The 27,173-nt window shown below is 33.0% G+C and overlaps 1 protein-coding gene and 1 long non-coding RNA gene across 2 annotated transcripts; both read left to right on the top strand.

Moving 5' to 3' along the window:
* Positions 1-9,799: 9,799 nt before the first annotated feature.
* Positions 9,800-17,911, top strand: LOC116140122 (agamous-like MADS-box protein AGL21). The gene is made up of 4 exons (XM_031425749.1): positions 9,800-9,981; positions 15,036-15,114; positions 15,702-15,763; positions 17,770-17,911. The coding sequence occupies exons 1-4, from the start codon at positions 9,800-9,802 to the stop codon at positions 17,909-17,911; spliced, it is 465 nt and encodes a 154-aa protein (XP_031281609.1).
* A 232-nt stretch (positions 17,912-18,143) lies between these two features.
* LOC116140101 lies at positions 18,144-18,861 on the top strand. The gene is made up of 3 exons (XR_004129556.1): positions 18,144-18,233; positions 18,351-18,504; positions 18,644-18,861. It is a non-coding gene; the product is annotated as an uncharacterized LOC116140101 (long non-coding RNA).
* Positions 18,862-27,173: the final 8,312 nt, after the last annotated feature.

Genomic DNA, 27,173 nt, shown 5'->3' with positions numbered 1-27,173 from the left:
TGCAATAGGTGTGTTTCTGGTTTAAAATGAATGAATACTATGTTCATTTTAATTAATTTTCCAAGACAAATCTCTTGTGGATTATTGTTTGTTCACTTGTTGTGTTGGTTGGGAGAAATGTTGAAATGTTGTTATTTGGAAGTGTTGAATGGCTTACTTGAGAAGTTGTTCGCCATTTTCACCTTGCCCACCACCTGCTTGATAAATTGCCCAGACCACATTGTGATTTGTAACTTCTTTGGTGTATTTTACTTTCATTCACTTGTACTTTTGAGATAGTTTATTTCTATTTTTATTCAATAAATCTCTTAATTATTTAGCAAATAGTACTGGAAATTGCAATCTCAAATGCTCTCTTAAATTCATAAGATCACTTGTTAAGGCATTGTGATTTGTGACAAACAAATTAATGTATGATGAAAATTCTTAGGCTTCAAGCATTCGCATTTTTTTCTAATATGGACAAACAGTTTATTTATTTATTTTATCGTTTATTAATTAATAGTAGCAAATGGTGGTCTAAACAAAAAAGAAAAATGCAAACATACATACATTAAAGAATTAACGAGTAACAAAGTGAAGATATAGTTTAGTTTATATATAATATAAAGGTCAATTTATATATTCAAAGCATAAAAAACTAAGTCCTTTTTTAAATGAAATGTTACATAATTATTAATTTTATGAACATATGTACTACAAGAGAGTCTTTAGTTATCACTCATTCAAGTCAGTTAATAATTCAATTTGATGATAGTAATTAATTTCTAACTCATCTTTGTTCAAGTAGTCTCAACTCTCAAGCATTGACATCGAGGAGTCTCAGTCTATAGATATGGTTAATGTGAGAGAAAGCGATGATGCTTCTAAGGTAATGAAACCTCCTAGTACTACTCCTATTTCTAGAATTAAACGTAAAACTTTAGATGTTTGAATTACTTTGAGGAGAATGGGAATGAGAGGACAAGGTGTTTGAGTTGCAAAAAATCCTATGCATATGGCAGTGCCTCTCATGGGACTAAAAATTTGAAGCGTCATATGGGAGATTGTGTTAAATGTGTCAACAAGGATGTATGGCAATTAATGATTGATATTGAGCATAAATTGCAAAGTATCAAGATTTGTCAAGAGACTTATCATGAGAAGATGGCATTATCAATTATTAAACATAATTTGCCATATTCATATGTGGAGCATGAAGGAATTAGGGATGCCCATTTCTATTTGAATAAGGAAGTTAAGCCTTATACTAGGAACACTGCTAAGGTGGATTACTTAAAAATACATAGAAGGGAAATGGAAAAAATTAAACTTGAATTAGGGAGGCTTACTAGTAGAATATGCTTAACTTCTTATTTATGGAATTCTTGTACGACTGATTGGTATGTTTCTTTAACGGCTCATTACATAGATAAGAATTGAGTGTTACAAAGTAGAATTCTCAACTTTTGCCATATGCCTCCTCTACACTCAGGGGTGCATTTGGCAGAAACAGTGTTTGGTTTTTTAAAAGAATGGGGAATTGAAAGGAATATTTTCTCTCTTACTTTGGACAATGTAAGTAATAATGATAAGATGAAAGATATTTTAAAGAGGCAACTTTGTGTGCAAAATGTTTTGTTATGTGGCGGTGATTTTTTTTCATGTGTAGTGTTCTGCACATATCTTGAATCTTATTGTTCAAGAAAGGTTAAAAATTGCTACAGTGGCTTTGCATAAGATTTGAGAGTGTGAAATATATTACAGGAAGTGAGAGTAAAAGAATCAAGTTTGGAGAACTTGCTATTCAAATTGGTGTGAAAAGCTCAATGAGATTGCGAATGGATGTTCCCACTAGATGGGTTTCTACTTTTTTAATGCTTGAAACTGTGTTAATATATCGATATGTGTTTTTGCATTTGTCTTTGATGGATTCGAATTATAAAGATTGTCCATCAAATGAAGAATGAGATAGGGGGAGAGGATATGCGAATTCTTGCAACCATTTTATGAGATTACAACTCTTTTTTCGGGTTCCAAATACCCCATAGCAAACTTGTACCTTAAAAATGTGTGTCAAATCCAATTGCTATTGAATGAAAGGATGGTGAGTGAGGATGAAGTTCTTAGTAACATGGCAAAACAAATGATCCCAAAATTTACAAAATATTGGGATTCTTATAGTGCTGCATTAACTATTGCAACTATTCTTGACCCATGTTTAAAGATTCAGTTTGTGGAGTATGCTTACAAAAAAGTTTATGACTTATTTATTACCCAAAGAAAGATGGAGGTTGTTAAGCAGAACTTGTATAAACTTTTTGAAGCTTACGAGGTACAATATGTCCCAACGAAGTTCCCAGCGTCGCCTCTTCAGATGCTTATCCTGGGAGTGGTTCTTCTCTTATTAGAGGTCAAAATTATATTTGTGTAAGTCACCATACTTTTTTATATTCTTGTGATTAATAAAGTATTTTTTATTGTGTAATTTTAACTATTGATACTTAACTATTTAAATGGTGCAAGATTTTGACAACTTTAGTGTAACTAAGAAGTCCGAATTGGATCTTTTTTGGAAGAGCCAAGGTTTGATCGCATCAAACATCATAATATGGATATCTTCAAACATTGGAAGAGAAATTGTGATCATTATCTGACACTTGCCATGATGGCTCGTGACATCATGAATATACCAATAACATCCGTTGCTTCAGAGTCCACTTTTAGTATTGACAGCAAAGTGCTCAATAAATATCGAAGCTCACTTAAACCAGATAATGCACAATCTTTGTTATGTACTCGAACTTGGCTATATCGATATAAAATTAAAGGTAACATATTAACTCAACATTTCATATGTTTTTTATTTTCATTTACTAATATTTATAGTTGTTAATTGTAGATGATGATGAGCTTCATGTGCCATTAACTAATCTGATGATTGCGAAATCAAAAGACTCCACTAACACCACCATCGGTCTATTGTGAAATCAACATGAGCTAACCAAGAATGTGATACGTTTACAAAACACTTGTAAACATGAATGGATAAGGAATTGCAAGTCCTAAAACACTTGCTAATTCGGTTGAATTGAAGAATTTCACTCCAAGTCCTAAAACAGTTAGATTGTGGAATGTGGAAGGCAATGGAGGATATTCAGCCCAAGCAAGTTCCAAGGAGGGAGAGAGTCCAAACATTTCGGCCCAAGCCACTCCAAGTCCAAGCTCAACAAGGGAAGTTTAAGCCCACCAAGAAAGAAATCCAAGTGTTGAAATGATCCAATCTGGCCCAAGTCTCATTCCAAAGGGGAAGATCCACATGAATCCTTATTGGATCCATTTGCATGATTCTCAAGGCCCAAATTCTTACACCCTTATTAGTAGACTTCATTAGGATTATTGATCAAATTTTGATCTAATGAAAGCAAGCTTATTTCAACTAATGGGGTGGTTAAAGACATAGATATTAGAATTAGAGAATTATGTCTCTTTTGTATTAAATAGGCATGACCTTGCTTTTTGAATGAATGGCTTGTAATATTAGTTAAATTTATTTCATTTTATTGTATTTGTCAATTACTTGTTTATCCTTGTATTTGCCTATATAAGGGCAACTATTTCATTGTAATAATTAGCTTTTGAAATATATGAAATTGGTTTATCCATTTGAGAGAACTTTTGTGTTCTTAAGTGTGCATTTTTTATCCAAGTCTTGGCAAGGGGATTTGGTGGTGAATCAATTCAAGTTGGTGGAGTAATCCTTTAGGCTTGAAGTGTTTTTACTTGTCTTGGTCCGGATTTGCAAGTAAGTGTGATTAGTTAATGTACTTGATTTTAGAGTATTTGTATTGTTGAATTGGTTGGAAATGGATCAGAATATCTTTAGTTAACAATACCAAGTTAAATTTATATTATGTTTTTGTATTTGGAATATTGTGTTGTATTTGTATTTATGTTTTAGTATTTATGACTTATGTATTTATTCTTCATATGCTTGTTGGTTTTAATTGATGAGAAATTGAGTTGGTTGTGAACTTTTTTGGTAATTGAATTGAATATGAAGTATTTTGATTGGGGGTTACTACAAAAAATGAAAACTATAGAAATTGTGGGGTGTAACTGCAAAATTGAAAACTGGTGAGAAAATGCGGGTACCCACGGGTCGACTTGTACACACATAGGGTAGGGTACGAGTCCAATATTTTGGGCCCGTATAAAATTAGTCATTTTTTACCCATACCCATTTGACCCGACCTATACCCACTCAACCCACCTGTTTTGCTAGGTATAGTAGTCAGTGATGAAGAGTTACTATTGTATGTGGTAGATGGACTCAGGTTAAAATATGATGCTTTGGTTGCAAATTTAACTTCTCGAGAGGGAGATGTATCATTGTAAGAGGCATGGTTTCTACACACAAACAGAAATGAGATTAGAGAAACATCATGCTGTTTTGGCTGTTTCATGAAGCTTTTGCTTTTCTGTCATCAAAGTCACTCCCCTATCACAACCATACACTGATAATCAAAAGGACACCAAATGTCATCGTAGTCCTACACTGTACCTACTACACTTGTCCAAAATTACTCACCATCACATAATTATCTCTCACCACACGTTTTGTTCCATCAAATAACCTGCTCATAACATTACAAACCAAATTTTATCTCAAACTATGACCCACATACATGACCATTTTCACATCAAGACCACATCATCCTCACACATTACCAACCCAACTGCCTTCTAACTTGAATCAAGGATTTAGCAAAGGGAGAGGTAAAGGTCAACATTTCCTTAAACTAAAGGTTATACCCAATTGTGTGGGAAATCAAGACATGTTGTGTTGCAATGTTAACATAGGTTTGACACATCATTTCAAGGAATCAACCACCTCAATACTATGAAACCAATTTAAATAGCTCATCTCAGAAAAATCATCCTGTAGCTTCTGCTCAAGCTATTTTGTTGTTCTAGTACTCTCATAAGTCTGGATACCAAATACTTATGTCATGAATTATCTACCAAATTCATAACTTCATACAATCATCTGAATTTAGTCATAGATTTTCTTCCAAGAAACACCAATCAAACCAACATAGGAGTGTGTTACCTCAATGCCATAAGGTTATGAATCTCACATCAGTCCAACTCACATGATAACATCTTCTTCAACAGTAATTGATCCGAATTGGTACATTATTTTGAGCAACTCATCACATGCCATAGAGTCTTAGAACTTGCCTTTGAAAACTAATTACAATGGACCAAATCAGTTACAAGGAGGCATGGCCAATACTTGAACATATCACACACAAGTTCAACCATTGCCCTACTAATATAACAAGATCATTGTATCTCAAAAACATTTTATGTGTTCCTTAGATTACTAAGAATCTCCTTAGTATCTCCAAATAACAAAGATAATAATGTCTTAGTAGAGTTTTCTACTGACGATTGTGTTGTGAAGGACAAGGTTTCGCAGGAAGTGCTACTTAGAGGAGTTCTTCGAAATGGATTGTATCAATTGAACATTCCTTTTATTGCAATTGGAAAAACAGTGGACATCAGTAATATGATCAACCATCTTTAGCTTTACATCAATCCACTACTCAAATATTTTCAGATCTCACTGTTGCTAACATTGGCTCTCTTGTTGATACAAGTTATATGTCTGATACGTGTAATAAAAATCATAGTACCCGTTGAAGAAATAGATGAAGAAAATAAAGGCCAATTGTTATGGCATAGACGTTTTAGGGCACCCCTATGCTATTGTACTTGATTAGATTATGTTTCAAATATCTGTAAATCATAGACATATCAATAAAATGAGTTTTTGTGAAACATGTCAGTTTGGAAAGCTCCATCAGAGTGTATTTGCTTATACTACAACTAAGTCTACTACACCTTTTGAACTTGTGAATGCAGATGTGTGATGACCTACCTTGGTTAATTCCTCACTTGATTACAAAAATTACTTATTGTTTGTTCATGATTTCACCAAGTATACATGGATTTATCCTTTGAAACTCAAGTCTGAAGTAGCTACTATAGTCATGCAATTTCACAAACTGGTGAAACAACAATTTTACACCAAAATAAGGACCTTAAGTCAGATTGGATAGGAAAGTTTAGACCTCTAGTCACTTATTTTACTAGTCAAGGTATTCATTTTAGACATCTTTGTTCACATACTCACCAACAAAATAGTAAGATGGAGAGGAAACACATACATGTAATTGAAATTGGGTTGACATTGCTTGCTCAAGCCTCCATGCCTCATTATTGGTGGTACTCCTTTCACACTACTGTTTATCTTATAAATAGATTACCTTCACCTATTCTAAAAAATCATGCACCATTTAGCTCTTGTTTCACAAAGATCCAGTTTACACTCTTTTGAAAACTTTTGGATGCTTATGCTTTCCATTTATCAGCATACCAAAAACACAAACTCTCTTATCATACTGAACCATGTCTCTTTCTTGGATATAGTTTCCATCATAAAGGCTGTCTTTGTTTGAATAAGTATGGGAAAGTTTACATTACTGTAGGGAAGATGTTAGTGAGCATCTGAGTCTCAAACTGAGGGATGATGTTAAAGCAGAGAAGTTGTTTTAGTCAGAAAGAAGCTAAGGTAGTTAATATGTAAAAACAGAGAAACTGGTTTAGTTAGAAAGAAGCTGATGTTAGTTATAAAGGTCAATGAGTGTTGTAGCTACTAAAGAACAGATCCTACGGTGTTATTATGCTAAGAGTGTGTTTGTTTGATTAAAATGAAATGCTGAGATTTTGTAGCTAGTTATTCACAAGGATTACCAGCCTGGACTAACTTGTATTATATAAACACTTTTTAAACTCTTTTGATCTGACTTGAAATAACACGATAGAAGTAATTTTTTTTTTTTTGTTTCTCTCAAAGTTTCTTGTTCTCTGTTTCTTTCTTTCTTTTGTGTGAACTTCTTCGTGTATATAGATTCACATCATAAGTCTTTGGAATTTGGGAATTTAGTGTCATTTGGAGAAGTTATTGTTACTATATCAGATTTTTAAGATTAGAGATTTTCAGTGTCATGCCAAATATGAAGTATAAACACTCAAAAGCTCGCCAGAAAAAATTGTGCATTATCATCTTCATTTTCCCAGCTAGAGCCGGCTATAAAAAGTACATTGTTATCTGGAAACAGTGGCAATTTACTCTGATATATGCCTTTTGACACAGGAAGATATAACCAAGGCTTAGCCTAGAAGTTTTAAAACCCTAGTTAACAAGTGTCAGCGGTAGAGTACATTAGAATGTTTCCATCTTTAATTTCCGACAAAAATCAAAGCATATGCAAAGTAAAGAAAGTTTGGTCCAAAATAATATGAAATTGCAACTTGGGTCAATCCATGATTTATGTGAACTTTGAGAATATAAACATGGAAAGGGACAGAACTCTCCCCCCTCAAGAAAAAAAAAAATGCATATCTTCCTTAATTTCCTAGGGTGGAGAAATTTGAGAATTATGATGACGTTCATGTGCACCTGTCTTAAACTAAAGTTACTTTATCATATACAAATGTTAACATCGCAACTAGAAAGAAGCCATTTTCAATTGTCTGATGACTCAGTAAAGTGACATTTCATTTGTTGGGATGATAAACTAATGAAAAAGTATACATCATAAAAACTTATTCTTGGTCTAATCACATTTATCATTTGTTGATGATTGACACCTGGCCAAGCTCGTAACCTGAGGCATAATTGCTGCACTAATTTAATATTAATCTTGAATTAGGCGACTTCTTAATCCAAGGACCTTAATACAATTTAAGGCGAGATCGAATCTTATTGGTCTAACAAATCACGTTCACATGGGCTTCAGCCAATGGCAATTTCAGAATAGGGACAGTCACCAAACCTTTATGATTATTGGTGTCTTAACAGGCCCCTAATCTTTGCATAGATGTGGTCAACAAAGTAATTAATTAAGTATTAAAATCTAAAGTGATAATGAAACCAAGATGTGGGTGATACATTATACTAATATATATTCTTCATTATCTTAGTAGAATATCTCCTTTATATTTACACATTTGACGAAGGTTAGTACGGACTGTTTGCCATTGGCTTTGAACGATACAAGCGTGCCAATCCTTCCCTCGATTGGCGGATGCTTAATCTAGGCTTTCACATGTGTGTGTCAGTGTTTGCAAGATTAATTTCATGCAACTTGCATTATATAATTTCTCCTAAATTATATCAATAAATTGAATTTGATGGGTATTTTATGTTCTTTAAAGATATCACATCTTTCCTGTAATGCTGATCTCAGGGTCAAGAAAGTATAGAAAAGGCAAAGATCGAATTGGCATTTTGAGGCTGTGGATTAATTCCTTTTGGCACCTTTATAGATAAGGAAATTGACTGTGTGTAAACGTTTTCTATATGTAATTTGTTGCTTTTGATTATAAAAAGTAATGGAAGTTAGATTAACTAGAGGGAGTTCCGATCCAACTACCAAATGAGAAAAATATTTAGGAACCAGAAAACGTGCAACAACCAAGAAAGAATAAGTCCTTTACATTTGGATTTGCATATGAATCCGATTTATCTTTACCTAATTTGGAAACCTCAAACAAAACCATTTTCTCTAACCCCAATGTTTTGTCTGACACGTGGAGAATCCCCCGAAATTAGTTTGTTTTACCCGACCACCTGCAAACTCACCAGCTTTTGGATTTAGATTGCCTTCAGTAATTTTGGCTGAGTTAAAAAAAGAATTAGGGTTACTTGGGAAATGCAAGTGTATAACACCTTAGTAAAAAAAAGATATAAAAAGACTTGTGGATATATTAATTAAATATTATTTGACAGATTTTGGCAACATTTCTTGTTAATTGTACAAGAAGCATTTTTTAAAGCTTAAAAAGAAAATTATGTTTCGCAGTATATTTTTCCAAATTAATATGCACGTCTAATATTGTATCTTATACATCCAAAAAGAAAGAAAACAACAACAAATATGTAATTGAACATTATGTATACGTATACCATTAATCTAATTTAAGGAGCGCTCACCATATCTTTAATTTCTTCCTTTATCAAAATATATTAAATAGTAATTAAATGAAACATGCTTCTGCTTTTAGAATAGTTAAAAATTATATAATGCTAATCTCAACTTCATAGATAAACTATTTACAATAAAACTACACTTACAATTTTTTTATACAATTTTTTTATATAATCCTTAAGGTTGTAGTTCTTTATTTATTAGTTTGTATTTGTGTAGACGGAATTTACTACGATTTGATCAATCTTAAACTTTTATATTAGTGTTGTATGAAAAAATTTTAAGTTTAATATTGCTCAATTATTTTAATATAGAAAAAATAAATAATATTGATGTATTTATATTTGAAGATGTCATAGATAAACTCGTATTTTCACGTGTCATCGATAAACTCGTATTTCCACGTGTCATCACTGTATATGGTGACGGCACAATCAAAATTTTCTACATACAATAAATGTAAAGTAGTCTAAATGGATCTCCCTGTTGTACCCCTTACAGTACTTCAAAATCACTCCATTAATATCCCCAGTAGGCATTTATGCGCCCCACAATCATTTGTTTTCTTATAAAGCTGTTTCATCACCAAAATCACTAACTGATCCTTTCTAAGTCGTCCTTGGGGCTCTCCACAGTAAGTTCTTCTAATTTCTTCTTGTTATGAAGGTAATAGTAATCCTTGATTTATCCTTCAAAATGAACCAACTCTGTATCTTTTCATACTGTGAGCAGAAACCCTAGAACACAACTGATAAAGGATGGGGAGGGGGAAGATTGCGATCCGAAGGATCGATAATTCTACAAGCAGGCAAGTGACTTTCTCAAAGAGAAGAAAAGGATTGATTAAGAAGGCAAAGGAGTTGGCAATTCTTTGTGATGCAGAAGTTGGACTTGCCATCTTCTCAAGCACAGGAAAGCTCTATGAGTTTGCGAGCACCAGGTTTGATATTATTTTCTTGCTGTTTTTTCGTTCTTGTTAATAAGCCATCATATTTTGGAATCAAGAAAGTCTTCGGACCTGAATCATATATATCTTCCTAGGACTTCATGACTGCATAAATGTTCAGTATATCAAAACTTTAACTGGTTTCTTTCTGCTGTTTATTAGATTTCCTTACATTTAATAACAGTCATAAATTTTCATTTATAAAGATTTGTATTAGCTAGGGTTTAGGTTTGGACCGAAACATATTTTGCAAGGGTATCACTTTCATTTTTACCAGCAAAAAAATGAGACTTTCGTAGGAGGGCATGGCCATACGATGTTATGTTTGTTTTCTATAGGGAAATGAAGAGCTGCATCATATATAGCAGAAATAATACCCCATATAGTCTCCCTGTTACGAAAAATTAGATGGGATAGCTAAGCCTTGAGCTAATTTGGTGCCATAGAATGCGTTATCAAAACCAACAAAATTCCAACTCCGGTGCAGAAGATGGATATGGGGAAAGACCGAAAGATGGAGTAAACTGATAAATGTAAAAAGGCAATTACGAGAGACTAAAATTCGCATGCCTAATTTGCTTATACAATGTGTTATATCATCCGTCTCACGGTCTCACTCCTTCAGCTATAGCTTGGAATATGTATAGCTTCCAAAATCGCGGTTCAACAAGGTTAAGTGAACATGAAATTTTGTTTTATAGTGTTGAAACTATAGGAATAGATAAGGGGATATTGCAAGAAAACAAATAAAATGATATGAATAGGACTGATTTATCATTATCTTTGATTGACATAAGGAATGAAATGTCGAATGTGGTTGTGAAGAATTGCATTCAACATAAGGGGAGGCGATACACAAAAAGATAACTGAATCTTCTAGTCCTTAGCCCTTTCCTTATTCAGTCTCTGTAAAATTTGGATTTAGTTAGTTGAGCGAAACTGTTCCTCTTAGGCCTTTAAGCCTTCACTGCTTCTTTAAATAATAAAGCTACATACTGATCTTTAACATCCTCAGCTCATCAGTTCAACAAAATATTTAAAGGTACTGTAAATATATCATATATGTAAGTTCTTTAGCCCTATCCAAGAGGATATCTTGCATTTCTAATTAGCTTGAATTGCATGATTTATATTCTATATTTTTTATCCCATCGTCAAACTGGTGTTCTCATATATAATATCATTTCTTCAGTTTGCTTGTGTTCTTTTCATGACCTTAGTGGTGACTAAAACTTTTTGATCTTCTACCCAGCTACTGGTGTTTGATATATATCGTATACTCTCCATGCCTTTAAGTTGCTTTTCTAATTGTCGATAGAAACCCATAATTAATCATCGTATGATCCCATTAGCAGTAGCATCCCTATTTTTTATTTTTTATTTTTTTAATATAAGATAGTGATTTTACATTGAACAAGCAAATTAATATTGCCATCTTCATGCTTTAAGGGAGTCCAACTAGTACAGCTAGTTATAGCGTTAGGTAGAAACCTTTATCATATTTTGATCCTAAAGCTAATATTTAATTTCGATTTAGGACCATATAATATAAATTTTGTATTATCATACTCCACCTTGGTCATTAATAAGGATAATAATTTTCTCCACTAACAAAAGTTAATGATGATTGATAATTAATAAGGTTAATTTATATATTAAAGTCCAATTGATCATATATTAATTAGAATTACTGTTAACTTATGTAGCAAGCTTATATCTTTGTTGTCAAACATTTCAGCATTCTTATCCTTATTGGGCAACTTCAACGACTTTGATTAAATGTAAAGCAATTTTATTTCAACTTTTTAATTAAAAGAATTAGACCGCCCCCACTCTTTTCTATATTCTTGGTTCATATGCATATCATGAATCATCATTAGATATTGGTAGTGACCAGTTAAAACAAATTTCAAATAGAGTTATCGTTATAGAGGTACACAATAATCCGATATGTCACCGGCTCACGGTGTTACGTATACCCTTCAAGATATTAACATAGGTTTTTTCCTTTTACTACCTTTCATTATGTAAACCTAATTTTAACCACTTCATCTTCTATTTCAAAATCTTTCTTCCATTCAAGTTTTGAGGTTCTCTTTAAATCTGTAACTTAGTTCAAATGACATTTATCATGATCATAAAAATTAACTCATCATTTAACTTGATATTTAATTGTTCTAGCTATTTCCAACCTTTTATTGGTGATGTTGTTTGTTTCCCCTCTATATGATTTCAACATTCACCACTTTGTCATTGAAAAACCATTCAGTGTTTTAACATATATATGTGGTGATTGGAACAATTAAAATCAAGCATTTTATCCACTTAGCTAGTGAGAAGACATATCTGGTATTTAATTAGAGCACTCAACATCTTTCATATGTCCTTTTTTGTGATGCTTGGTACAATCAGCTTCTGTAGTGTTGAGACTTTGATATCGATCGATTAATTTTCATTTGCTTTTGGTATTGTCACTAACCTTCCTCTAGCCATAAAAAGTTCGTGTTATGAGTCGATTATGAAAAACTTCTTTGTTGATTGATGCATCTTTTAAGTGAGTCTCCATTCATTGGAGGTGATAGTTTCCTTCTTTAAGAGTATACTACCACTAGTTATCAAAGACAATAACTGTTCATAAATTTTGTTAGGACTTAGGATCTAAAATTTTTCATGAGTTCAAAATTTTCACATATAAACAATCACATAAAATATATCAAGAAGCACTAAATACTATTGCATAAGTAGGAAAGACAATCATAAATATTACGTTAGATAATGTGCAGAGAACCTAAGATGGAAACTTCTAGAAACCAAAAGTTGGAGGACTGCTCAAGTGCTCATACTTCCATTAAAAGTCCTGACAAATTAAGTATTAAAATATCTGTTTGTATTATGCAACAATAAATATTTATTTTTATTTCTTCATAAAATAAAAAATGGATCTTAATATGGATTCAATTGTTTAAATAAGTATTGTATACTTGTATTCTTTTCATGCTTGAATATAAGTATTATAATATCTGTTTGTAAACAAAAACAGTTGAAATGATTAACATTTTGAAATGCTTTAGGATATTAATATGGTTGTTAATTATAGTAACATTTAACATGTTAAAGCAAAACGGTAACATATCATAAAACTACCACGGAACAGCTAATTTAAAAATTAAATGCGTACTTATTTTGGGGCTCAACTAAATTCAAAATATTTTTCCTTCAATAATATTTTTTCTAATTAATTGCTTTTATTTAATGAATATAACAAAGCCTAATTTAGAACTTTCATAAGGATCAATTTAATTTCCTGAGCCGGCTCTAGTTTTTGGTGGCTGATGGAGAGAAGGTTTTTGGGGAAGTAAAGGATAAGGGTATCTAAGCAGAATGTTGAGGTAGATGAACCCGTTGGCTCGATGAGATCAACCAAATAAACCCACATAAGAGTTAATACTCTATGAATTAAACTTTTCTTAGATTGCTTATTAATAAAGATGGACTAGATGAAGAGAGGGGGTGAGGGGGGAGAGTAATGTGTCAAAAATAAAGAGAGGTTCATTACGTGGAATCCCTTCTAAAAAAGTGTTGCAAGATTTTCTTTTTGGGATGATTGTAAACAATAAAATCTTGTGAATTAGATCCAATATGTAAATTGGATCCAAAGCGAGCAATCTGCATGAGAATTTATGACTCTTTATTCATAATCAAACTCTTGAGGCATTGGACAGACTCTTGAGGTACTGGATAGAGTGATCAAAATAGATTAAGTGAGTTGGTTATCAGAATGTCACATTTGGTTATTAGAAAAAGAACTTATTATGACCTTAGGAAATTTTTTTGAAATCCATGGTCCAATGCTCTGGGGTATACCGGTATAATCTATATAGAGTAATTAAGACAAATGAGGATTGTATGGAGCATCAGATTCTCAGGATAGTGCATAGCCTGGATCTATTATGAATGGGAGGTCAAACCACATAAAAATTTCATTCATATACATAAATTTTTGATATTAATATCAAGTTAAAGATATAAGAAAAATATATAAATTTTTTAGTTCATATAAGAGTTGATTTTACTTCTCATAAGTAAATGCTGTGAGAACTTTCCAACTATTGATAGCCATAGCAAATGCTATGAATAAAATGTTTAAGAACTTTGAAAATAATAACTAAATTTTGGGTTGGGGTTAGTTACCTAAACTTCGAGGGCTACCCCGTATAAGTTGCTCAAATCATGGCTAGGGATAGAAGTTGATAATCATTGAACTATATATGTTTATAAGAGTTGATCGTCACATTGATAAATTCGAGTAATTATACTGTCACAACTAATTTGCAATATCATATGCCAATGAATTGATGATCAAAGTCAAATGACATCAGAACCAAACAATTTGCCTTTCTCAGAACCAAACAATTTGCCTTTCAAGTTTTTATAACGTTGATTTCTAATTAGTCTTTTATTACATATAGTTAAGGGAGAGTCGTAAGATTTAAGAAAATAATTGGTTATTCTGCTTAACAGATTAGTATTTTAATTAGTTTAGATACTTGTGTCTTCACTTATATCAGTAGTTAATTTACTCTCACTGTAAATATCTTGGGAAGCTACTGACACAAACTGAAAATATGAAAAGATAAGTTACTATTGTTAATTTGAGTACTTCGCTCAGTGTAAGTCAAAACTTTAGCGGCTCAAACATGGAGATCTGAGGTTCCAAGAACTCAAAAATTACAGAAAAAACTTGTTAATTAATACCTTGTAATTTTCCCAAGGTTTTCGCATGGACTTTTCCTTGATTACCATATATGTTGCCTACTAATGTATGAGCATAACAATCATAGAATCCAGACAACAACATGCAATAATTCTCTTCTAGTTGATATACTTTGCGGCCTTTATTATCTTTATCTTCAATTTTCTGTAACACATTGACTACTGATTAGCTGCAGCCTTTCTTATTGCATTGTTATGATCTTATGTTATATAGATTGAAAATATATATGCAGTCAATTGTGCAAGAATCTTACCATTTGATTGGCTTACCACAGCATGAAACAAGTTTTTGAACGATATAGCCACTTAAAAGAGGATCATCAGCAATTTCTGAATCCACCATCAGAAGTAAAGGTATACTGCGTTAACTACAATCTCAGCTTTCACAGTTAGATTTCCAGCAAAATTAAGTAGCCATATGTATTTGAGATGTTTTGGAAGCACCACAATGGACAAAAATATTCAATTGCAGGTCAAATGTGGGATATATCATATACTAATTGTGTAATAGGTTTCCTTTTATATTCTGAGTACATATGATATGCTCTGAAACTAAATCATGAATTTAACATATCATTAGCAAATAAACAACATAGTTATATTAATTTTTAGTCTCCATCAAACAACATCCACGTGGTATATATATACTGTCTCTGCAAGATCCTATGTGAAGGGTATTGATGTTCACACTTGGGCATTACCGTAAACATGTTGCATTTCATGCCCAAATGTTTGCTTTAGTTTGGTTTGTTCCCAGAGCCTTTCCAAATTAATGTGTAATGAAAAATGTAGATTGTTCAACATCTTTGTTGCTTATCTTGCTTTACCTCATGTCATCTTATGGGCATCATTAGTTAATAAATAACATGCCACTTCTATGAAAATAAACAAAATCTTAAAATTACACATGTGGAGCTTAATTTGTGCTATTGTACTGCTAGTTTTGGAAAAGGGAGGCAGCGATGTTGGGGCAACAACTACACAATTTGCAAGAAAATCATCGGTAAATGTTCTTTCTCTTAGAGCCCAGAATTAGATACATGTAATTATGAAAAAATGTTAACAACATGAATTGACAAATAACATGATTACATTTTACGAATGTTAGTTATGTCAGCAGCAAACAATATACGAAAAGATTAATGACTCACAATAAACATATATCCCTGAACAATAAGAAAGAATGGCATAACAGAATAGGTTTCTCTAACAAAAAAATGATCAGCATCATGTAATTTATGCATGTTGCTAGCTGACCAATATTTATGGTCTTGATTTTACTCAATATTCATAGCAGGCTGTAAGAGTAGTTCAATTTAATACACACGTTATGCTTAGCATATATGTATGTAGTGATTTGCTTCAATGCTTGTGACCTTCATTCAGTTAAACACAACTATATAATAGTTTTAGGTTAATTTTGATTATTAGCAGGCTGAAATTATATACCTTGAAAATGAAGGCACCAGAAGATCATACTAAGCTCATTAAGAGAGAATCGAAATTACATATTTCCTCAGAATTTCAAAAAGTAAGTGTCACTGGCATAGATTGGCGCCTCAAAATCTTAGGAATAGCAAAAGTGAGCCTTCCTATGACTTGATTTCTGAAAGATAATCCTCGTGATGAAATCAATGTTTGTAATCAACAATTACTCAATCAGCTGATACAAAATTAATATTAGTATTTGTTGCTGCTGTTGTCAAATCGGCATATTCTACTTCCAGTTTGTTGTATAATAGTGCGAAAATGAAATAACCCTAAAATAATGTCTTGTGACATACTGAATAATCATGGACAGAAAATATAAACAAAGAAAAATAAATAGGACATCTTATGTAGCACACTCCCAGCTAATCAAATAACATTAGATACCAATATGATAGAGCTTATATTCACTATATACCAACGATTTATGATGATGAGAAACCACTGCTTCTTAATCTTTTTACTCGACAAATATTTCCCCTTTTTTTGCCAGTCAAACGTTTATATTCTCTCTCACTGGAACTCACTTTTGCCTTCTTTAGGTTCTTTAGAGAGCTTCACACGGCCCTTTTGTTGTTTATAAATTCTTTTTCACTAGCATGTGATAAAAACTTCGCCCCTAACCTGCATATATAAGTTCTATTGTCTAAAAAAATAAGACCTTATAGGAAAACCATTCCCAATAGATATAAGCTCATGAAGAATATCACAATGATGAAACTCTTTAAGAAGATCATCCGCTCTATGACAAATGGTTAGCTTTGTTGGAAATTAAGATGATGCACAGATACCAATTGTTGGAATTGGAAGTAAACAAATAATATATGAAGAATATCACACACACACAAAGATACAACATTGATGTGATTCAACATAACTCGCCTACATCCATGAGAGAAATCTATTATAATTTCATGAACACGATATACAAGAGTGTATAACGCCATCAATCTAGTACATAAGACAGAAACAATTACAATTTCTAGGACACTCCACCTATAGTGTTTAATAACCCCTGTGTTATCACATTTTCTCAATCTCCATTCTCTTATAATCATGAATTGATTCTCACCTCTATATTTGTATGTAGTTTATGGGACAACCAAATTCTAATAGGATTCATATTTTGTATCCTAATAGGACTCATATTTTAACCTAATTTCCTACTTTAACTCAAAGTAAAGTCTTAAACCAATTCTACTTCCCTAATTCAACTCACAATAGGAAAAGGAAAACAAATATTCATAAACTCAAACTCCTAAAATAGGAATTTTCCTAAGACTTAAATTCTGGAGCTCATTAACTCGAACTTACACAGTGGCATGACTTTCTCCACGCCGTGGTGGTGAGTTTTTGGAATTTTTTCCGGAACTCATCATCCTTCCTTGCCGCGGCGAGATCCTAGCTACAATTTCTTGTTTCTTCTTGCTTGCTTTTTCTTCTGCAGCAACATCTTCATCAACTACCAAATAGTGTTTACATTCCAACAAGTTTTACTCTACTTTCTTATTTATATGACAGACTTTTGATGGGGGAACAACTTTACGGTTTGAATTTCAAAGACCTACAAAATCTAGAGAATCAATTGGAAATGAGTTTGCGGGGCATTCGTCTCAAAAAGGTCAAAATTTTTCAATTTTTATCAGATTTATTAATTTTATAACTAATATAAAGGCATCCCATTTGAAATACAGTAGCATATGCATTACACTTAACATGTTCTTCTAATTTTCTGCAGGAACTAATATTAACCGATGAAATACAAGAGCTAAACCAAAAGGTCTTAATTAATTCTGAAATTACACCTTCTTCACTCTTTATCTTCTGTTAATAATCAATTAATTTGTTAGTACCAATTACCTTTCTTTTTTTTTTTTTTTTTAAAAAAATTTTCATCTCAGGGGACTATTATACATCAGGAAAATGTTGAACTTTATAAGAAGGTAAACCTCATTCGTCAAGAAAATATGGAGTTATACAAGAAGGTATGTATTATAATTAATTCAAACCGGAAAACTTGTTAATTATTTTAAATATTCATCTGAAACTGTAAAATGCATGTAAAGCTAATGACCAACAATAAGGCATACCATATCTCTCAGGTTTATGGCTCAAGGGAAGCGAATGAAACCAGCGGAAATGCCTTCATTCAATACAGTTTGAGCAATGGAGAAGATTCACATATCCCAGTTCATCTTCAACTGAGCCAGCCTGAGCAACGGCCTTATGATACATCAGAAAGAGCAACAAGTAAAGGTATAAGAATAATATTTTTCACACCTTAGAGGAAGAAAACTAGGGAACAAATTAGTAAGGAAAAAAATATACATTTGGTACGAATTAATTAATTTTTCTATTTCAACATTGATCCCACATATATTTTTTGAAACTGCAGAACTAAACTAAAGAATAATCTGACTGCGCCTCGCCCCAAAAATTATATGAGGAGAAGAAATATGCACCTGGAGAAAGATGATCCGGATATATATAACTACAATGAAATGAAAAGTCTGACAATATATGTGACATCACATACAACATAAGTAGCTGAAGTTATAAATGAAAGTGAAATACCGTGTAAAGTTGCAATTATTCAAGAGATCATAATATACTATTGTGAACATATATTGTTTCAGCTCTCAAGATGTCTACAATGTTGTTGAGACTAATTAGTTATAATATCTATATTATATTCTTATTAAATTTTGGTACAAAGTCAACTTGAGTCTCTAACGACTTCACTCAACGAAAATTATTGTTAGAGAAATCATATTGTAATTAGTTAACATTCATCTAATGACTAGCTAGTGTAATTCTTACTAAAGACAAAAACTCATACCCACAAACTGTTGGTTTCTGTTGGAGTTGGTAAACTCAGACCAACTCACTTTGTGTTTAAGTGCCCATTTTAAAGTGCAGCAAAATATTTACCAAGTAGATTATACAAATCCAATTTGAACACATCAAACATAAGTGTGAAAAATAAAGAACACAACTATATATATGGTTCGACTAAATCCACTTTTAACCTACATCCATGGGACCTTGTCCAAATCAAAGCAATCCACTAAGTGAAAAACACATTACAAGATAATGTTCAAAGTTGATCTAAGTTACAATAAAAAGAACCATCTGTTCAACTTTACACTTAGCACCACACTCTGAATCCTTAACGTATAGCAACTCCTTGGATATTCTTCATACTGGGAATACACCTAAGAATAACTTGTGAAATACCAAGCTTCAAGCACCGATGTCACGCACCGATGTCACGCACCAGCATCAGCAAAGGAACCACGTTCCAAGAGCCATTAAGACTATGTTTGATATGGTGAGGTTTTGGCATACAATGGAAATAAACCTTGAACCTTAAGAGAAAGAATACTCTAAGAAATTCATAGTACAATGAAACAAATTGTCAAAAGGTTAAATTCATACACACAAGAAAGAATATTATATAATGGAGGATTTCTTGCTCACCAATATAGTGCCAAGTCAGTCAACAAGGGATTGACCAATGTTTGTCCAAATAAGGAAAATATTCATTCTTTTATTTTGGACCACAAAACAAATTGGGAAAATAGTTTTATTCCCTAGGACCACTTAAGGATACAATGACACATGTAAAAAATGTCCTAAAAAGTAAGAGACAAAGATAAACAATATATTTTTCACTTTATCAGACATGCAACTCGTGTTAGGTTGCAAATGTCTGTAGTGAGAGTGTAAGCACAACCTGTTGTGTACACACACTCGAAATGAAACAAACCAAGACACAAGTATGGTAGTTCTGCGTGCACACACACAACAGATGAAACAAGCTAAATCATAAGATTGGCAACCAGTGTGCACACATAATTGTTGTACACACATAACTCATAAGTTTGACAAATATGAATATTCCACAGTTTCTTCAACGTCCAGGAAAAATATTTGAAACAAACTAGGATACTCTTTGGTAGATAAAACAACATAGAAAAAAAAAAACACTCTAATCTCATATTAATGAATTGGCTTACATAACCCTTTTATAGGGGAATTGCATGCTTATTATTTGGATAAAATGAAAAAAGAAACCAATCCTAAAAACCAACAAAAAATTAGCAAGTGGAGGTGGTCAAGCCTAATCTAGTCTCTAGCTAACATAGTTGTTGAATACTAGGACACAAAATTAATCTTCAGCTGTCACACTTGTTGAAGACTGAAGAGGTCCTAGAATCGAAAGCAAGAAAGTCGTAAAACTTTCCAGGAAGCCAAACAGAAAAATAATAGAAAAACAGAGAAAGTAAAATCTGCAAATTTTTTTTATTAAAATCTAGAAAAATTCAATGCAATACACGTGAAGGCATAGTGCCTTTTTATACTAGTTCTAAACATGACTAGAGCAAGTGGCACTCCTAAAACAGTACACATGAGTGCTATTACAAATTTATAAGGTGCAAAAGAGTTGTAAATCTCAGCCACTCATCTTGATCTGAAACGTGATCATTTTTTATTGATGATGATTGTAGTTTTGCAGTTTTCCTTCTGATTGTAACATCTTCCCTCAAGCTGAGCAATAGGTTGCAAAAGCTTGTATAATCTAAAGCAGAACAATCAACTGCAATGCAATACTTCCAACACCTTTGATATTGTAACATCATTCCTCGAACTAAGTAGCAGTAGGCTACAAAAGTTTGTAAAGACCAAGGTGATTGGTTTTGTTAAGGAGGATTGTTACAGATGAATTCATTTTGACTTGAAGATGCACTAATTGATGAAGAGGTAGGTTGATCAAGTTGACTAGAAGAAGAGTGAGGGGACATAATGTCCTCCCTGAAACTCATAAGAGAGGTAGCAATGGACTGTATGTCCTCCCTGAAACTAACAAAAGAGGTCAAATGAAGTTTATCACACAACATTTGAAATCGTGTGATAGGTAAAGGATTAGTAAGTATGTCTACAATTTAAAATTCAATGGCAATATACTGAACAACTAGCCTTTTTGAAAGAACCAAGTCTCAAACATAATGCACATCAATTTCGATGTGTTTAGTGCAAGCATGAAATACAGGATTTGCAGCCAATGCATTTGCACTTTTGTTATCACACAATAAGATTGATTAAGTAGGAATAGAGACCTGTAATTCTTGCAACAATTGTTAGACCAAACAAATTCAGTGGAAGCTTGAGTAAGTGATCTATATTCAACCTCTGTAGAACTTAATGTCACAACCTTTTGCTTGTGAGATACCAAGCTGATTAAGTTTCCAAAGAGATAAGCACAAAAACCACTAGTAGACTTTCTATCATAAAGATCATTAGCCTAATCTACATCTGCAAAACCTTCCAGCACTGGGTTTTGAGAAGGGCACTAGGTTTTGAAAGGGCTAAAACTTGAGACCAACATAGAGAGTACCTTTATTATAATGCAAGATTCTTTTACAAGCAACCCAATGAGACATAGATAGACTTTGAAGGAATTGACTTAGTCTATTCACAACAAAGGACAAGTCTGGTCGAGTTATGGTTAAATACTACAGGCTGCCAATAACAATTCTGTATAAAGTTGGATTTTCAAATAAAGCACCATCATCTTTAACTAACTTGGTGTTTGCAGCAATAGGAGTTGAGCTAGCATTGGCATCAAACATTCTGACCTTTTTGAGTAAATCAGCAGCATACTTAGTTTGATTTAAGTGGAAACCAACAATAGTTCTTACCACTCCAAAGCCAAGAAAATAACTCAATTCTCCTAAGTTTTTTAAGGCAAAAGTTTTGTGTAATTCATGAACTAACTGCTAAATGTAAATGAAGTCATTACTTATAATTAAGATGTCATCCACATATACTAGTAGATAAACAACTTTTGTAGAAGAATGATAAATAAACAAGCTGCTATCTGAAGAAGAGTTTTGGAAATTTGCGTCTAACAAAGCTCTTTTGAGTTTTTCAAACCAGGCCCGAGGGGCTTGCTTAAGGCCATACAAAGCCTTGTTCAACTTACATATACATGAGTGGGCTTGTTTGGATCTATAAATCTAGCTGGTTGTGTCATGTAAACTACTTCTATAAGTTCTCCATTCAAGAAGACATTATTGATGTCGATTTGCTTAATTTTCCAATTGAATTAGACAACCAATGCAAGTATAATTCTGATACTACAAGGCTTAAACACTTGAGCAAAAAGTTCAAAGCAGTTGATTCCTTGAGTTTGTTGAAACCCCTTAGTAACTAATTGAGCCTTATACCTTTGAATGCTACCATCCATGTTGTATTTGATGCGAAACACGTATTTGTTATCTACCAAAGTCGTTTGACTCTCATAAGGAACTAATGTCCAAGTGTTGTTGACTTGCAAAGCATCATACTCCTGCTTCATGGTTGAGAACCAATCTGGAGAACTCAAAGCTTCATGAATATTTGGCTGTTATTGCAGGAGATGTTACTACAACGAGGGCATTTGTCTTGCTCTTGTTGAGAGTCTTGGATCTAGTTAGCATAGGATGATTATTGGTAATTGTGGGCTGTGAAATTGATGAACTTTGAGTCAGAGGAAGTTGAACTTCTAAGTGAATAGTTTGAACTAATGTTGATGCATTATTGTGCACAATTTCGCACATCCCTGGAGATTATTTTTTGCTGATGTTTCAGCATTCTCAGAGACTTCATTTTCAGGATTCTTGCTTTGAGATTGATTTGAAAATGATGTTGCTAGATTACCATCCAAGAGCTTAGTCATTGAATCTAAATTACTAACTATAGTAGTTGAAAATCAATAGAAGGACTAGAAAATCAGAAGAAAAATCAGCAAGTAAGGCACATGGAAATTGCTAGTTGGAAGAGTACATAAGTGACTCTTTTGGTTGTTGTTGAGGGGTTGAAATGGTAAGTTGTACATTTTTGGATGGAAAATTTGTTTCATCAAAGTCCACATGCTTGGAAATGTAAACTCTTCTTGTCTCACTTATACACAAATAGCCCTTGTGAGAAGAGCTATACCCAATAAAAATGCATGCTTTGGTGTGATAATCCAGCTTACGAGAGTTGTATGGTCTTAAGTAGGGAAAACATCTACAACCAAAGACCTTTAGCAAATTATAGTCAGAAGCCTTGTGAATTAATTTCTCAAAAGGAGATAAGTATTGAAGAAATGGAGTTGGCAGTCTATTTATCAAGTAAACAATAGTGTGAAAGGGCATTGAAGACTGAGCCAGCAAGGTTAAGCCAATCTCTGTAATATGCCGATGCTTCCTCTCAACTTTTCCATTTTGTTGATGGACATGAGGGCATGGATGTTTGAATTTAATACCATGGGAGTTTAAGTAAGGTAAAAAGTATTGAAATTCACCTCCCCAATCTGTTTGAATGCACTTTAGTTGAGTTTCAAATTGTCTTTCCAAAAACACATGGTATTGTTTAAAAATATCAAAGGCTTTTGAATTTTGTTTTAATGGATATATCCAAGAGTACTGATTGAAATCATCTAGAAAAACTATGTAATATCTGTATCCTTCCTTTGAAACCACTAGTGAAGGACCCCATAAATTAGCAAAGATTAATTCTAATGGCGTTGTACTGATTGTTGCAGATTGAGAGAAAGATTGCTGATGCAATTTTCCAAACTTACAACCTGAACATTTTTGCAATATTGATTTTGAAGCAGTAAACTTTTTATTTAATGTATTATGTATAACAGCATCAAAGATCTTATAATGAGGGTGGCCAAGCCTCATATGCCATACAATTAGATCAGGTTTACTAATAGCAGTAGCTACATTTATCAAATACAACTTTTGAAAACTTGAGTTATTGACTGGAAAAACAACATTTGTATATACAGAGGAATTTATTCTTGGAGCAGAATTGACAAAATCAAATACTGATGGTCTTGCAGATTTGCTTCGAGAAACAGAGGAGTTTTGTGTCACCTTGTCCTTTATAACACACAAGTCAGCAAAGAACTCAACACTAATTGCATTGTCTTGAGTGAGTTTTGATATGCTAATCAATTTTTTTTTTTTTGTAATTTGTGGTACAACTAACACTTTTTTTACTAGTAATTTATGTGAAGATAATAAGATAGGAAATTTAAGATCACTAATGTGAATAATAGAGAGACACTGACCATTTCCAACCTGTAACTTTTATGGTCCACCGTAAGCTTTACCAGTATCAAGAGGTTGAACAGTTGAATTGATGTGGCTGGTGGCTCCAAAATCAAGATACTATTGAGAATTTGCCACTGAAATTGGCTGAGCAAAGTAGGACATTGGAGCTACATTCTAAGAGATTTGCTACTGCTGTTGCTATGGTTGTGATGGATGAGACTGTGGTGTAAATGTTGTTTTGATTTCTTTTGAATGATCTACAAAACCAGGATCATTTTGCAAATAGTATACTTGATTTGCTTGTTCTAAGAATTCAGTTTGATTTGATGACAAGGACTGTTGTTGAGTAGCTTGATGATACTCAGGTTGTTGAGATTGGTTTTGGGGACCATTGTAGGACAAATCAAGTCTATGATAATACTGCATAGCCGTGTGACCAGGTTTTCCACATACTTGACAAAAAAATCTAGGCTTAAAGAAGTTTCTGCCTCTTCCTCGTCCAGAGTTTGGATTTATCATTCTTACATCTTATACCATTAAGGCACTATGATGATAAAAAGAAGAAGTTGATATATGATCTGATGAGTTTTGAGTGTAGTTATGAGTTGGAAAGGTGTTGGTCGAGGTACTAAAATCTAGTGTTGATGAATTGTAATGTACTGTAGGTATAGAATAATGTGTTGGTGGAGTATATGGTGCTGGTATTGGTGCTATCATAGGTGCCAGATATCGAATTGTGTTGATATATGGTAATTGTCCTGAATTAACACTATGATAAGGGTGAACAGAAGTTTGTTTTTGTGCTATCAGGGCAAAGTTATCATGATATCGACTATGTGCACTATTGTACCTTTCTAGTCTAATTTCAAGTTTATGGAGTAAGAATTGTGCCTTTTGAAGAGTAAGATCATCTTCTCTAGCTAATAAATGCACTGATAACAACATCATATTTAGGACCTAAGCCATCTAGAATGTAAGCTATTAATTCCTTAGTACTCAAAATCACTCCACTGGCTGAAAGAGAATCGACATATCCTTTCATCTTAAGCACAAATTCGTTAATACTTAAGAATTCTTTCTTTGTGTTTGCAGTAAGTTTCTAAGATGCATTGTTCTAGCCTTTGATTCAGTGACGAAATGATTTTCTAAGGTTTTCCGGATTTCAAAAGAGCTTGAAAATTTCGCAACATATCCAAACATTGATTAAAAAATTTAAGAATATAACTAGCTTATAAGGAATTGATCAATTCTTTTCCATAAGAAATAGTCAAAGTTAGGCTTTCTTACCAGATCTCCAGTTTCAACATCTTTACTCAAAACAAAAGGTTCAGGACAAGGTCGTTCACCATTGACAAAGCCTTCGAGTTGAAATGACGTGATAGCTAGTAGTACTTGAGACCTCCAGTAATTGTGATTCTTTTCTCCTAACTTCACAACAACAATAGGTAAGGAGCTTGGAAAGCTGAAGTTCTTCAACTGATCGTTGCTGTGAATAGATTGTTCCAGTTCTGTCATCTTAATCTTGCTCTTAGAGCTAGATAAGTTTTCAAGAGCATCCATGCCAGTGATAGTTAAAGTGCTCTGATACCATGAAGAGGTCCTAGAATCAAAAGCAAGAAAGTTGCAAAACTTTCTAAGAAGCCAAACAAAAAAACAGAGAAAGTAAAATCGGCTAATTTTTTTTATTAAAATCTTCGATGCAATACACGTGAAGGCAAAGTGCCTTTTTATACTAGTTCTAAACATGACTAATGCAAGTGGCAAGGCAAATGACACTCCTAAAACAGTACACGTGAGTGCTATTATAAATTTATAAGGTGCAAAAGAGTTGTAAATCTCAGCCACTTATCTTGATCTGAAACGTGATCATTTTTTGTTAATGATAATTGTAGTTCTGCAGTTCTGCTTCTGATTGTAACAAAGACTAGGTCACAAACAAGTCTGGTTTTTTATTTCCAACACTCTCCTTCAAACTAGGACTGTTTGTACTCTCATTCACACTAAATTTCCTTCATCCCAAGCATGTCCTTTAGCACTTCAAAACTCTTAAAAGATAGTTGCTTGTTGAAGATATCAGCCACTTACTCAAGCGTGTGGCAATAAACTAGCTCAATAGTTTTCTTTTTAACATGATCTCTAAGAAAATGAAATCTGGTATCAATGTGCTTGCTCCTTCCATGTTGTACAAGATTTTTTGCTAACTTAATTGCAGATTTTTTATCTACATAAGTCAAAATTGGCTCTTGCTCTGGATGCTTAAGAGTAGACAATAAATTTTTCAACCAAATAGCCTTACAAATCATGAAGGCAACTGCAACATACTCTGCTTCACATGAGGATANGAGCACACAAGTGGCACATACATGTTCTAGCACCCCCAAACTTGGTAGACCTTGTACCATGCTACTTGTGGATAACAACTACAAACCATGAAAGTAAAGATGCCCAAAACGTAGATGTAACTTACCAACTTTGGTTTCAATAAGACTAGATAAACAATGTTCTAACTTTGTACTTAAGTACAAAGTGAACATTCATTTTTTTGTTGTTCTGATCCCAGCAATGAGTCTTCTTTGTGCATCTCTCAATTCAAGGAAATTACTTTCTATGTGAATCACGTAGCTCTTTTGTAGCAACTATCCAAGACTTAGGATGTTGCTTTTCATATTTGGGATTTAGTAATCATCAGAGATAAACGCCATGGTTCCATTTTTTTGATAGATGGCCACCTTTCCTTTTCCAGCACCTACCAACTTTGAGTTATCTCCCAAACTAACAAGTCCACAAGTATGTTTGTGTAGTTCGACAAAGAGTTCCTTTCTTCCGAATAAATGT

This window comes from Pistacia vera, unplaced genomic scaffold (genome assembly GCF_008641045.1).
Source record: "Pistacia vera cultivar Batoury unplaced genomic scaffold, PisVer_v2 Contig363, whole genome shotgun sequence".
In the NCBI taxonomy this organism is placed as follows: domain Eukaryota; kingdom Viridiplantae; phylum Streptophyta; class Magnoliopsida; order Sapindales; family Anacardiaceae; genus Pistacia; species Pistacia vera.
This window is presented reverse-complemented; position numbering and strand designations above follow the sequence as displayed.

Coding starts and splice junctions, on each gene's coding strand:
- LOC116140122 (XM_031425749.1), top strand. CDS start 9,800: ATGGGGAGGGGGAAGATTGCGATCCGAAGGATCGATAATTCTACAAGC. Junction 9,982..15,035: donor TATGAGTTTGCGAGCACCAG/GTTTGATATTAT, acceptor GGCTTACCACAG/CATGAAACAAGTTTTTGAAC. Junction 15,115..15,701: donor ATCCACCATCAGAAGTAAAG/GTATACTGCGTT, acceptor TTGTACTGCTAG/TTTTGGAAAAGGGAGGCAGC.